The sequence below is a fragment of the Hemitrygon akajei genome, chromosome 3, assembly GCF_048418815.1.
Source record: "Hemitrygon akajei chromosome 3, sHemAka1.3, whole genome shotgun sequence".
NCBI lineage: Eukaryota > Metazoa > Chordata > Chondrichthyes > Myliobatiformes > Dasyatidae > Hemitrygon > Hemitrygon akajei.
Window position 1 is genome coordinate 45,476,409 of NC_133126.1, and position 15,900 is coordinate 45,492,308.

Here is a 15,900-nt window from a genome sequence, read left to right on the forward strand (position 1 = left end):
GGGGACAACATCAAAAAGGGGGATCAAAACAGGACTGAAGGTATTATATTTGAATGCATGCATATATTTGGTGCACTTGTAGCAGAGTTAGAGATTGGCATGCATGATGTTGTGAGCATCACCGACTCGTGGCTGAAAGAAGATTATAGCTGGGAGCTCAACATCCAAGGATACACTTTGTATCAAAAGGACAGGCAGGTAGGCAGAGGGGGTGGGGTGCAATTTATCCCGATGACTGCAGTTTTGCCTTATCATTAACCTTTCCTTGCTAGCATTCTTAGTAACCTTTTTGCCCTGTAGGAACACTTGAAATAATTTTCAAGTCTCAGGGAACCCTAAGTTGTAGATATAAAAATCCAAAAATAATTGTCAGTGAGTAGAGAATAAACTTTTAGCCAACCTTTCTTGAAAGAAAAACTGTTAAGCTCAGCTTGCCTTTCTTGAAACTAATCTTTCTTTCCCTTTCATAAATTTTAAAAACTCATAAGGCAAACATTATAAACGTCTTAATTCTGTGTCAAGCGAGATAAGCACACAGATTTCACCTTCATCTGAAATAAGACAACTTCTATCCTTGCTCTTGATGCTTGTTAAACAAGAAAAAAAGCCTGCTCACGCATGTAAGGAGTTGTAAACTGCAGCAAAATGTTCATTGCTTTCCTATGAATGGCAGGATACTCTTCTTTCACAGAAATTCAGAACTTGTCCAGGGGCAGATAAGTAAATCTCATCAGTGCATGATCAGAGTGCAGCTTCTCTCAAAGTCAAGTTCTCAGAAGATTCAGAGAAAGGGTCTTCCACCCAGTCATATGTTGACAAGTACTGTTCAGTTTTGTTCTGTGGTACTTCCAGGTGGTTTTCAATAAGACTCAAAGCTTTCTGATATCCTTCCTCACTGCCAAGCCCAAGCAGCAGTGGAAACATTTGAAGGTTTTCTTTTGCAATGTGATTTTCCAAAAATTCAGATTCCTTTTAAATTCACGGATCAGAATCAGGTTTATTATCACTGGCATGTGACATGAAATTTGTTAGCAGCAGCAGTTCAATGCAATACATAATCTAGAAGAGAAAAAAAAAGTAACAATAATAAACAAATAAATCAATAGTGTACATTGAACAGATTAAACATAAGTGCAAAAAACAAATACTGTGTATTAAAAAAAAAATGAGGTAGTGTCCAAGGATTCAATGTCCGTTTAGGCATCGAAGGCAGAGGGGAAGAAGCTGTTTATGAATCACTGAGTGTGTGCCTTCAGACTTGTGTACCTCCCACCTGATGGTAACAGTGAGAAAAGGGCATGCCCTGGATGCTGGAGGTCCTTAATTATACACGCTGCCTTTCTGAAACACCGCCCCCTGAAGATGTCCTGGGTACTTTGTAGGCTAGTACCCAAGATGGAGCTGACTAGATTACAACCTTCTGCAGCTTCTTTCAGTCCTGTGCAGTAGCCCCTCCATACCAGACAGTGATGCAGCCTGTCAGAATGCTCTCCACGGTACATCTTTAGAAGTTTTTGAGTATATTTGTTGACATGCCAAATCTCTTAAAAATCCTAATAAAATATAGCCACTGTCTTGCTTTTTTTTTTATAACTACATCTATATGTTGGGACCAGGTTAGGTCCTCAGAGATCTTGACACCCAGGAACTGAAACTGCTCACTCTCTCCACTTCTGATCCCTCTATGAGGATTGGTATGTGCTCCTTCATCTTACCCTTCCTGAAGTCCACAATCAGCTCTTTTGTCTTACTGACATTGAGTGTCAGGTTGTTGCTGCAGCACCAGTCCACTAGTTGGCATATCTCACTCCTGTACGTCCTTCTTGTCACCACCTGAGATTCTACAAATAATGGTTGTATTGTCAGCAAATTTATAGATGGTGTTTGAGCTATGCCTAGCCACACAGTCATATGTATATAAAGAGTAGAGCAGTGGGCTAAGCACACACCCCTGAGGTGCGCTAGTGTTGATAGTCAGCGAGGAGGATAGGTCATCACCAATCCACACAGATTGCTGTCTTCCGGTTAGGAAGTCAAGGATCTAACTACAGAGGGAGGTACAGAGACCCAGGTTCTACAACTTCTCAATCAGGATTGTGGGAATGATGGTATTAAATGCTGAGCTATAGTCAATGAACAGCATCGTGATGTAGGTGTTTGTGTTGTCCAGGTGGTTTAAAGCCATGTGGAGAACCATTGAGATTGTGTCTGCCATTGACCTATTGTGGCGATAGGCAAATTGCAATGGGTCCAGGTCCTTGCTGAGGCAGGAGTTCAATCCAGTCATGACCAACCTCTCAAAGCATTTCATCTCTGTAGATGTGTGTGCTACTGGGCAATAGTCATTAAGGCATCCTACATTATTCTTCTTAAGCACTGGTATAATTGTTAACTTTTTGAAGTAAGTGGGAGCTTACGCCCATAGCAATGACAGGTTGAAAATGTGCTTGAATAACCCCGCTAGTTGGTTGGCAAGGTTTTCAGAGCCTTAACAGGTACTCCATCGGAATCTTCTGCCTTGCGAATGTTCACTTTCTTTAAATAAAGACAGCCCAACATCGGCCTCTGAGATGAAGATCACGGGGTCAATCAGGTGCAGCAGGGATCTTCACAGCTGTAGTTGTGTTCTCCCTTTCAAAGTGGGCATAGAAGGTGTTAAGTTCATCTGGTAGTGAAGCAATGGTCCAGTGTGTCATTTCCTATAATATTGCAAGTGATCCGTTGATGGTAGTTGCTTAGTGATTTTTTTTCCCCCCCCCCAGACTGGTCTGGTTAAAATCTCCCAAAATGATTGTGAAGGCATTAGGGTGCGCTGTTTTGTGCATGTTAATCCCAATGCTCAGATCATCTAAAGCCTGCTTGACATTGGCCTGAGGTGGAATGTAAACTGCTACCCTAGAGAACTCCCATGGTAGGTAAAAAGAATGGCACTTAACTGCTAGATATTTCAGGTTTGGTGAGCAGAATTGGGACAGCACTGATATATCGTGCACCAAGAAAGTCAAAACATTTTCTCCAGTGCCTTGCAAAGACTTGTTCAACTGATTCATATGATGAAAAATGTCTGTTAAGTAGATTAGTTCTGCAACCATTCTTCATCTTCGAAGCACTCACCAAAATCTGGCTTACTGTTTTCTTGTAAGTACTCCTGCAATTCTCCTTTCAGCTCAAACAACCTGTTGAGAACTCTTCCTCTGTTAAGTGACCAGATTTCTGTATGTAGCAGGAGATTGGTGTGCTCTTTGTCCAGGTTTTTGCTCAGTTTTTTAAACATTCTCGAGTGAACTGGTCTTAAAGCTACTAACTAACTTGCTTCCTGAAGCCATTTACTGACTGACTTTACTTTTTAAAAGCTTTAATCTGTATGCTTTGAGTTTCCAATAGTCATTTAAAATAATCGGTACTTTTCCATATCATGTGGCTGTGATTTGTAGTTCAGTGTATTTTCAATTTTGCTAGAGCCATTTGTATATTTGCTAGTTGTTTGCCACAGACAAGGCACAATGGAATAGGACAACTTGGCTCACCGGTCCATGTAAAATTCGCTGATAAGTAGCTTTCATTGTAAAGACGGATTTTTTGTGTGTTTTATGCTAATACAGTGAAATGACTCAGAAGATTGTAATTCTTTATCATTAACCTTATCAAAATTGTTCATTGGCCTAGGCTTAGAATGCTCCTCTTCCATCTCACACCTCATCTTCAAAAATCGTCATGCTGGGCTGTCTTTGGAATGAAAATTTCCCTGAAATTTTCTACTACACTGATAGGTTGTTCGCTCCATTAAGTCAGTCGGCAACATGTAAGGGGAAGTTGGGGAAGGGTATTTGGGAGGGAAAGGCTGACATCAAAGCCCAAATTGGGTGAGTCCATTCAGTGCCCAGAAAAAGCCTACCTAACTCCCCTTCGTGCAAAACAGCACTCACCAATTATCAACTGCCTCCCCTAACTTACATTAGAAACTGAGGATGGACTTAACCAAATAAACATGATCCAACTGCGCACTGCCATATTGGGCTGAGATTGGTAATGGTGCTGCTTGGTCACTGCCCACCAGTGTGGGTGCTAGCATCGCAAAGTTCAAGAATCGATGTTTATTATTTTTTATTAATGACGATCTCTCGCAGAATCCCTGGTGATCTCTCATGGAACATTAGGGTAGTACGGAATCCCAGTTGTGAAACCCTGGTTTTAACCCTCCCAAACAGCTCTTGCAAACCTACTTGTAAGGATATTGGTCCCCCTCAGGTTCAGGTGTAACCTGTCTCTTTTGTACAGATCATACATTCCCCAGAAAAGATCTCAATGATGCAGAAACCTGACCCCATCCCCATGCATTTATCTGCCAAAAGCTCCTATTCTTACTTACTGGTGTGTGGGATAGGCAGCAATCCAGAGATTACTACCCTGGATCATCTTTTTACTTTGCTCCCTAAAATCTCTCTTCAGGAACTCAATACTTTTCGTACCTATGTTATTGATGCCAATATGTACCAAGTCTTGCGGCTACTCTCCTTCCCCCTTTAGAATGCCATGAATGCAATCCGAGACATTTGAAGGGGTTGGACGCAGCTCAGACTTGAAGATGAATCTCTGAATTCTGTCCAGTCCAATTACTCAAAGCAGTCCTGTGAGTGCTCCTCTACCTTTCTTGTCCATACCTTCAAGATCCTGTCTATGGGTGCTGCAGCCTTCAGTCTCTGCCAGTACTCAGGGAGTAGAAGTACAGCCAGGTGATCAGACTTTGCAAAGTGTGAGTGTAGGATGGCATGATAAACATTCTTGATGTTAGTATTGCAGTGTTTTGGCACCTCTGGTTCCACAAGTGATAAGCTGGTGATAATTATTTCGGGACACTTCAGGCTGGCCTAGTTAAAATCCCCCAAAATAATGGGGACAGCATCAGGGTACACTGTTTCGTGCCTGTTGATTACATCGCTCAGTTCGTTTAGAACATGTTTGATACAAGCCTGAGATGGAATATACGTACTACCAAGATGATGGTGAAAACTCCTGTGGCAGATATAACAGACAACACTTGATTGCTAGATGTTCCAGGTCAGGTGAGCAGGACCGCAACACAACTGTCACGTTTGTGCACCGCGAGGAATTAATTATAAAGCATACTTCTGCCTTTGAAAGACTTAGCAGTTCTATCTTGACATTGAATTATGAAGCCAGCTAGCTATATCACTGGAATGGCGGGGGATAATCAAAATTCTGTGAAACAAAAATCACAAGTTTCTGATGTCCCTCTGGTACAGCAATCTTGCTCTGAAGTCTTCCGTTTTATTTTCCAGAGACTGTATGCATGCCAGCAGAATAGACAGTAGTGGAAGTCGGAACCCTCTTCTCCTTAGATGAACTTTTAAACCAACACAGCATCCTCCCTTCCGTTTTCTTAAAGGGGAGCTGCACTTGCAACCAGAGACTGCTATTGAACATTCGTCGACTTTGAGAAACAATTGATTTTTTTAAACAGCTTATAACTGTTTTGCTTACTGTATTGTCCGTGGCAGTAGCTGTGAACTTTAGCTGTAGCTGTCTAAAATGAGAATATTTGAAGAAATGCGTCTGCCTGGCTCAACAAAATTGCCTACCTGAACTAGTACCATTTGACATACCTGTCTAACCCTCTGCTACTTATATATCAGTCATGATGTCTTTTAAAGTTCTAATTGCACCAGGCTCTACCACTTCCTTAAGCAGCTTGTTCCATTTTCCCACCACCTTCTGTGTGGAAAAACATGACCCTTGCTTCTATAAATCTTTTCACCTTCTCCTTAAAACAATGCTCTCCAACTGATGCCAAGCATCTCCACATGGAGCATGTTATTGTAACCTAGTTTCAGCTCTGGTATACTGCAGTGATAGATACTGCTTTCCCTCCATTCCTGTTCTTTCCAGGCCATCTTGGAAATACTTAGTGCACTGGGAGGGGAAGGGGGAAAGGAAACTGGTTTGGGAAGGAATCAGGGAAGTAAGGAAATTGGGGGGTCTATGGGAGCAGGAATAAAGTGAAGAGGGAGCTGAAATGACGGAGTTCATATGGCTGATCTACACAGTGCTAGGCTATTTTGGGAATTAATAAATTTCAAGACAACTGTCTTTAAACACTTTAATTAGTGGACCATTAAAATTCATTTCAGAACCATCCTTACTGTTGGAGTAAAAATTGAAGAAGAAAAAACACTTGAAAGTATTTGTTATTTGTCCCTTGCTTTTAGACAATAAGTAACAATCACAATACAGTTGGTTATCTCTAATGCAGATTGTGCATTGACTATCAAAATTGTGCTGTTCAACTGATGCCTGAAGAAAAGTCAAGAGGTCTTTTGGATTTGCCCTGTCATCGTGTTCCACGCTTTTTCACCATGAACGTCACTGAGGTAATCAAAAAAAATCTGATCATTAAAGGAATTGTTGGGATTGGGATTGTGACAGTTAGTTGTGTTGGGAAAACTCGAGGATAAATAACGAAGGTACAAGTCTATTCCAGTATCTAGATCATGTTGATTTTGAGACTTTGAGTAACTAAAATTTATTATTACATAAGAACATATAAAATAGGAGCAGGAGTAGATCATCTGGTCCATTGAACCTGCTCTGCCATTTAATAAGATTGTAGTGTTCTCGCACAGGTGTAAAAACTCTGAACTAAACACGAAGTATAAACCGGAGTCAATGAGGCACGATCCCAGCAAGATTAACAGTTTACTGTTCACTCTTCCACATTAACGTATGGTGAAAACTGTTGATAAAACAATACAAAATATATATAGTATTTGTTTTCTTCTTGGCATCACATTTACATCATAAATACTTGCAAAAATAAAACTACATCAAACTATATTACATTAAAGTACAACATAAGTCAGAATCTACCTACGCCATCAGTTGCTTTAAATACACTTCAACACAAACTATCCGCAACTCTTTAAATAACAAAGAACATAAACTTTATCAACCGTCATTACTTTTAACAGAATCAGCGTTAACATTTTTACTTCAACATATCGATTATCTTATGAACACGGCGTTGCTTCTATGATGTTTCTAGTGCGTAGAAAGAAAACTTTACTCGCACTGATCCTGCACACTCAAGCCCCCTCCTTCCCGTTTCTCCAAACCGGTATTTTCCCATAGGACGCAGCGAAACCGGGTATGATGTCATCACATGCCGTGATATATCACAGACAACAAATTTACTTTCAACAACCTTAACTTTAATTAGAAAATGATTACAAATGAATTACTAAAGTGAAAATATAATAAACTAAATGAATGCCTTAAGGGCAACACAAAGATCATGGCTGATCTTGCTGTGGAATCAGCTCCATGTAACTGTCTTAACTATTTAATAAGGTTGTTCTCCTTTTTCCCTGAGCAAAGAGTTATACAGATTCATTACTCTCAGGGGATAGACAGTTTCTCTTCATCTATACCCTAAATCTATTCACCTTACTCTTGAGGCTATGACCCCTCGTTCACGTTTAATTTACCAGTGGAAACTGCTTTCCTGCCTTTATCTTACCTATCCCTTCCATAATTTTGTACATTTCTACAAGATCCTCTCCCATTCTTCTAAACTCCAATGAGGTATAATCCCAGGCAACTCAATCTCGCCCTATAGGCTAACCCCCTTCTGTCTGGAATCAACCCAGGAACTCTGCAAGGACTCTTCATCTTAATATTTTTTAAATTTATTGCTTATTTATTATTTTTTTCTTATTGTATTTTCACATTTTGATGTCTTTTGCACACTGGTTCACCGCTTTTTTGGTGTGGTCTTACATTGATTCTATTATGGTTATTGGATTTATTGTGTATGCCTGCAAAAAATTGAATCTCAGGGTTGCATATGGTAACATATTTGTACTTTGATCATAAATTTATTTTGAGCTTCGAACCTCCACTATACCAGCAAGCCATTATGTCTTCCTTCAAGTAAGAATACCAGAACAATATGCAGTACTCGAGTGCAGCCTTACCAGTACCCTGTACAATTGCAGCATAACCTCCCTGCTCTTAAATTCAGTCCCTCAGCAATGAAGGCCAATGTTCCATTTTGCCTTTTTGATAACTTGTTTCACCTGCAAACCAACTTCAGAAAGTTTATCAAACAGCACATGCCCTTCATAAATCCATGTTGTCTGTCTGATGGAACCACTTTTATCCAGATGGCTTGCTACTTCTTAATGATAACGTCAAGCATTTTCCCAGTTATAAATGTTAAGCTCGTTGGCCTATAGTCACCTAGCTTTTGTGTACATCCTTTTTTTAAACTGTGACATGCACTATCTTCCAATCTGCTGGGACCTATCAAGAGAATTTTGGTATATTATCACAAATGTGTCTGCTTAAATTATATTATTTCTTTCAGGTCCATAAGACCATAACAGCAGAATTAGGCCATTTGGCCTATCAAGTCTGCTCCACCATTCAATCATGGCTGATCCCTTTTCTCCCCCTCCTCAGACCCACTCACTGGCCCCCTCCCTGTAACCTTTGTTGTTGTGTCCAATCAAGAACCTATCAGGCAGTGCCTTAAGTACACCCAATGACCCAGCCTCCACAGCTGCCTTAATAAATTCCACAAATTCACCACCCTCTGGCTTAAAAAAAATTCTCTGCTTCTCTTTTAAATGGACACTCCTCTATCCTAAGGCTGTGCCCTCTTGTCCTAGACTCTCCCACCATGGGAAACATCCCTTCCACATCTTCCCTGTCTAGGCCTTTCAACATTCAAAAGGTTTCAATGAGCTCCCCCTTCATTCTTCTGAATTCCAGTAAACACCGGTCCAGAGTCATCAAAGCTGTTCATATGACAAGCCATTCAATCCTGGAACACTCTCCAATGCAAGTACAGATCCAAAGCTATCAAACGTTCCTTGTATGATAACCCTTTCATTCCTGGAATCATCCTTCTGAACCTTCTCCAATGCCAGCACATCTTTTCTGTTCACAGTACTTAATGTGAGGCCTCACGAGTTTCCTATAAAGCCTTGGCATTGCATACCTGCACTTGTATTCTAGACCTCTTGAAATGAATGCTAATATTGCAGTTGCTCCCTCACCACTGACTCTACATGCAAGTTAACCTTTAAGGCATACTGCATGGGGACTTCCAAGTCCCTTTACATCTCAGATATTTGAAAATTCTCCCCGTTTAGAAAATAGTCTGCACATGTAATTTTTCTACTAAATTGCATGACCATGCATTTTCCAACATTGTATTTCATTTGCCACTCTCTTGCCCATTCTCCAAATTTGTCTAAGGTCTTCTGTAGTCTACCTGTTTCCTCAACACTACTTGCTTCCCCCACCTCCACCAATCTTTGTATCATCTACAAACTTGGCAACAAAACCATCTATGCCATCATCTAAATCATTGATAGACAGCATTAAAAAAAAAAGTGGTTGCAACACTGGCCCCTGCGGAACACCAGTATTCACTGGCAGCCAACCAGTAAAGGATCCTTTTATTCCCACTCACTGCCTCCTACCAATCAGCCAATGCTCTGACCATGCCAGTAACTTTCCTGTAATGCCATGGGCTCTTAACTTGGTAAGCAGCCTCATGTGTGGCATCTTGTCAAAGGCCTTCTGAAAGTCCAAATATACAATATACACTGTATCCCTTAAGAAAGCCACGCTGACTTTGTCCTGTCTTGTCTGTGTCACCAAGTACTCCATAACTTCATCTTTGACAATTGAATCGAACATCTTCCAACCACTGAGGTCAGGCTGACTGATCTATAATTTCCTTTCTGCTGCCTTCTTCATTTCTTAAAGAGTGATCCTGATACCCTGGGATGCATCCCATCAGGATCAGGAGATTGTCTACTTTTAGGTCTACTAGATTGCTCAACACTACCTCTTTAGTGATAGCAACAGTATCGGTCCTCGCCTCCCATCTCATCCTCTTTGGCATGTTAGATATGTTGTCCACTATTAAGTCTGATGTTTAAGGCCTCAGTCACTTCCACGTACCTAATATTAATGCCTCCTTCTCCTCTTTGAAGCAACTTGCATCCACTTCAGCTACCTTTTTTCTGCTTTATATAATTACAAATAATTTTACTATGTTTTTATATTTTCTGATAGTTTACTTTCATTTCCATTTCCTTATTGCTTGTTAAGTAGTTCTTTGCTTTTAAAAGTTTTCACAATCTTCCATTTCCCACTTCTTTCTTTCTTTTCTTTCTTTCTCAATCTTTTTATTATTGTTATTAATGTCAACAAAATAAAATTAATACAAAGATAATGGGATTACAAACATACACATTTCGACTAAACATGAAAGAATACATAAGCAATGATTACAGTATAAATGAGTATTCCCAAATCATGAACGATACAATATACAAATAAACAGGGCAAACCTAGGTATCTCATAGTATATATTAAAAAAAACAGAAAAAAGAAAAAAAAATTATGCAAAAGAAAACTAATCTACTAATCTAATAACTAATAAAGAAAAAAAAGCAAAAAAAGAAAAAATGGAAAAGAAAAAAAAGGGCTGTTTATAATATCTCACAAAAATACAAAATCATCAGTGTCGTCAACTCCGATCCTCTCAACATATATAAAATCGAAACTGGAAAAACAAATAGGCTTGGAACAGGGTCATATTACATCATATGAAAATATTGAATAAATGGTCTCCATATCTTTTCAAATTTAATAGAAGTATCAAATACAACACTTCTAATTTTTTCTAAATTTAGACATAACATAGTTTGAGAAAGCAATGAAATATGGTAGGAGGATTAATTTCTTTTCAATTCAACAAAATAGATCTTCTAGCCATTAATGTAAGAAATGCAATCATTCGACAAGCGGAAGAGGATAAATGAAGTGAGTCCATCATTGTTAAACCAAAAATTGCAGTAATAGGATGTGGTTGTAAATCAATGTTCAATACCACAGAAATAATATCAAAAATATCTTTCCAATATTTTTTCAAAAGCGGACACGACCAGAACATATGAGTTAAAGACGCTATCTCAGAATGACATCTGTCACAAATAGGATTTATATAGGAATAAAAATGAGCCAATTTATCCTTGGACATATGAGCCCTGTGCACAACTTTAAACTGTATTAATGAATGTTTAGCACATATAGATGATGTATTAACTAATTGAAGAATTTTATCCCAATTCTCAATAGGGATAGTAAGGTTAAGTTCTCTTTCCCAATCATTTTTAGTCTTATAAAAGGGCTCTGAACGTATCTTCATAATTATATTGTAAAGTTTTGATATAAGCCCTTTCTGAAAAGGATTTAGTTCAAACAAATTCTCCAAAATACCTGAAGACACCAAATTTGGAAAAGTAGGAAGTACGGTATTTAAGAAATTCCTAATCTGTAAATATCTAAAAAAATGAAATCTAGGCAAATTATATTTATTAGATAATTGCTCAAAAGACATAAAACAATTATCCAAAAATAAATTGGAAAAACATAGTAATCCTTTAGTCTTCCAAGCTGAATAAGCTTGGTCTATAATAGAAGGATAAAAAAAACAATTGGATACAATAGGAATATTTAAAACAAACTGAGTCAACCCAAAAAATATCCGAAATTGAAACCATATACGTAAAGTATGTTTAACTATCGGGTTATCAATTCGTTTCGGCAATTTAGAGAGAGCAAAGGGAAGAGAAGTCCCCAAAATAGAACCCAATGCAAATCCTTGTACAGATCATTTCCCACTTCTGGTGACTTTGTGTACATGAGCTTTTAATTTGATGCCTTCTATTATTTTCTTGGTTAATCAAGGCTTTACTGTCCTTACTTTTTAGTGGAATATACTTTTATTGAGTCTATAAAAAGAGCTGGCTATTATTTAGCCAGCTCTTCCTTCATCCTGTTGTGGTTTCTTTTGCTCAGGCATAATATGCTGATTTTAGATCAAACTGTGGCACCCTCCATTTGTATGAGAAATTGAATCATACGGTGATTACTCTTTCCAAGAGAATATCTAACTACAAGATCATTAATTTTATCTGGCTCATTGCACAGGACAAGATCTAATATGGCATTTTCCCTTTCACTAACATGCTGTTCTAGAACACAATCACAGATGCGTTCTCCTCAAGACCATCTTGACCAACTTGATTTGCGCAGTCTACGTGCAAGTTAACGTCCCTCGTAACAACTGCTGTTACATTCTTACATGCGCTGGTTATTTCTTGGTTTATTGCTTGTGCAATGTAACATTAATTGGTGACATATAGACAACTCCCACCAGTGATTTTTCTCCTTTCCCTGCCCTCTTCCCCCACCCCTCCACTATTCCTAATCTCTACTCAGATGGATTCAACATTCTACTCCTTAGACTTCAGTCATTTTTGGAGCTACCAGGCTCTTCCAGCCTGAACGAGCCCACACTGCTAAATTATACCTATGTGACTAATGAGCTGATTAACTACTAACCTATACATATTTGGAACATGGATAGAAACCAGAACACTCTGAGGAAACCCACACAGTCACAGGAAAAACATACAAACTCCTTACAGGCAGTGGTGGGAATTGAATCTGAGTTGCTGGTGCTTTGAGTCATTGTGCTAACTGCTACACTACCGTGTCCCCCTACAGTATAATGTCTCTCACTGTCTTCCTGATCTTGTCATTAATTGAGAGCACTGCCCCATCTCCCTTTCCTTCCTGCCTATCCACCCATTTTACCTGATACCCTTGGATATTCAATTCTCATCATTTTTACTCTGCAACCACATTTCTGTAATGGCCACTAAATCACACCCCTTTGTTCTAATTTGTGCGCTGGCTTTTTTTCAAATGCTACGGACTCTCAGATAACTCGCATTACACTCATTGTTCTCTTAGAATCTAGTAATTTTTGTGTCCTTTGATTTGATTTGACTTGATGTACTTCACTCTTTTTTTTCTTTTGTAGGTTTTGCTTTGATTTCTGCATTGCTTCTCTCTGTCTTTATGCCTGTATTTGCATCCCCCTTTCCTATTAGTTTGAAACCTCCCCAACGGTCATCTTGCCAAATGGTGTCACAATAAAACACTGGACAAATATTTGGCATTTAAATTTACAGTGATTATGAGTCTCAACTGTGTATTAATGCTTTCTATTAATTAAGTTATGATTTTTTTTCAGGTTGTTGAAGTTGGACACTTCTGGGGTTACAGAACAGATGGCGAGAGCTTGCACACACTCGGCAAACTGATGAATGAAATTAAGCATCTAACATTGACGCCACTGATTGTGGAACCATTCCCTGATTTTTGTCTTGCACCTTTCACAGATTGTAATGAAACCCATTATTACAGAGCTAAAATCTTGCAAGTCTCAGGTGATTCAGCTGAGGTAAGAGTTTGAATTAGAAATAATTTTTCCTCTCTCCTTGTGAAATATTAACATTAGTGCATTTTTAACTATTAACATCCTGAATACTGGAACTTTCACTTGCATGCCAGAAGTTTTTGTTTCTTCCCTATTTAACCTGATGTAATACCCACAGTGGGAGGTGTCAACTTTTGGTGGAAATACTGAACAATGACTGTTTACATAACTGTAAAAAAAAATAAAAAAATCCAAAGATCAGAGTAATGGTGTCTCTATCAAAACCACTGTCAAGAGAAACATTTTTGGTGACAAGTTGGAATATTCAGACTCTTGGATATATACATAACTTGGATATATCTTGTTCCACCAAGGAAACCAATTCAATACCATATGAGGTCTCCGATCAGCTAATGAATCAATACCCCTATGTGATAAACATTGTTCAGAAGAAATTCTACATGAGTAGCAAAAGAGACAAACTATACTCTGTGGAGGTCATTATTTGTCATATCAGGAGTAAATTGGAAATACTAATGCCGAGTTAACTACGTGAGGCCTGAAAGATTTGTCTGCCAGACTGGGTCAGTGTAAGTGATAAAACTGCTTGATTTCATACCCAGGAATCAGATGTACTGTATCTGACTATAACTGTATTGGTAGGCTTAAACTGATGTTGTTGAGACAAACTCCTTACTTTTCACTAAAGTTTTATGTGTTACTACTATTTGGTAAACGAACATACTCGGAACAAATCTAACTTGTCAAAACAGAATGGCACTCTTACAGTCAGTCACTTTACAGTCCGGCTTATGTCTTACTACCATTTTCATCGATCCAGAGGACAAACTCTTTCCACCCGTAGATCATCTGTGGCCAAAAGTGTGATGCTAATCTGTAAAATGTATCAAGCAGTATTTTCATGTTATGTGAAGAATTAACCAATCATACTCTGAGCAAATCAGTATAGTACCCTGATGTTCAATAATTAAATGATTGGATGAATCATTTAAGAGGCTCCATGTACATTGATAATCTCATCCTCGATGGTACTTGAAATCAACATCTTGGTGTGAACATCAAGCTAAAATACTTACAACCTTCTTCAGTTGGACTTACTGGGAGGTTAATCCACTTGACTCTTTCTGAGGTCCCTACTATTGCGGAAATCTGTTTTCGCCAATTTGTTCATTCTGCTCAATATTAAGAACATTTTGAGACCTCTGGATACAGCAAAGCCAATAGGATACTCTTTGTATCATTTATTAATTCAGACATGGACAAGAAATAGTTGAAACTCCAGCCAGTTTATTTTCATTCTTCTGTGTTGCTGACATTATTCTAAGTAATAGGTAAAAATTACCCAGTTATGTTCTTTCTACCAAGAGCAAGCCAATCCAAACTACTAAATACTGCTAACTGAATTTACTCTTAACTATTCACAAATGAAGGAAGGTTACAGCAGGGCTATCAAGCAGTACATGATCAGCATAGACTTGGTAACTGATGCATTGTTTGGGTTGTGTCAGGACCAATGTGCTGTGGATCTTATTACATCCTTGAACCAAAAATGGCATAAAAGATGATTCATCGTGGTGATATGAGAGTGATTGCTCTTGATAGTCTGGCAGCATTTGACTAAATGTAGTTTCAAGGAGCATTGACTTTTTTTGAGTTCTTGCCCATTCTTTCTTGTTGCTGATTGGTGGGCTGGGGGTTGGGTGATCTGTTAGTTTTTGTACGAGGGGGATTTTGGGGATTACAGGTTTTTGCCTTTTTTCTTTTTGTGCGGGAGGTAGATTGATTTATTTCAACTACTTTGGTTTTCTGTATTCTATGGCTTTATGGAGAAGACAAATCTCAGAGTTGTATTCTGCATACATAATTTGATAACAATGAACCTTTGAAACTACAATGGCTTGTTGTATTGAGGAGAAATAAACACTGTTATCTGATGTCATATCTAGCTGAATAAAAGATGATTGAAGTGGAACATATATTTCTGTTATAGGTACATTGCTATTTTTATAACTGAGTCAAAGTTCTGACATGTTACCTAACAGCGGAGCGAAGGATCTTGTACATAAATTGCATTGGTTCATCAAACCGGCTCAGGCCAGTTATTTGTGCTCACTGAATGCTGGCCTTGAGAACAATAACAACACTCATGAATAAATAATTGGCCATGTATTTTTTTTAATAAAAGGCTTTATTTAAGAAATAAGCATCAAGCTGGAAAGTACCTGGGCATTTAATTTGAGATATGAAAGATGCAAATTTGTTCTTTTTGAATATTTTTAACTAGCACATTTTCAGTTAATATAGTAGAAAATATCTCATTCATAATTACAATATAGAGTAGGTCATCTTTTTAGTTATGTATGTTCAGTAAATGTGTGCATTTTTTGTGGTAGCCATGCTTTGAAAGTAACTTCTTGATATACAATGCTTAGCATATAACACAAGCTGTATGTTATAGTTGCTAATATTTTTTGGGTAAGCTTTTTTGGTGTTTTGTCTGTTTTTCTTATGCCCATTATCTCTTAAGGTTAACATTATTTGAGAGTTTCAAG

General features: G+C 38.3%; 1 protein-coding gene across 6 annotated transcripts in view; it reads left to right on the forward strand.

Annotated features, from left to right (window-relative positions):
• tdrd9 (tudor domain containing 9) overlaps positions 1-15,900 on the forward strand; it is a 150,930-nt gene that overhangs the window by 92,727 nt on the left and 42,303 nt on the right. For all 6 annotated transcript variants that reach the window (XM_073039764.1, XM_073039766.1, XM_073039768.1 and 3 more), the window contains 2 exons: positions 6,272-6,389; positions 13,142-13,351. In XM_073039764.1, coding sequence (XP_072895865.1) covers positions 6,272-6,389; positions 13,142-13,351 — 328 coding nt within the window. The remainder of the gene's footprint in view (positions 1-6,271; positions 6,390-13,141; positions 13,352-15,900) is intronic.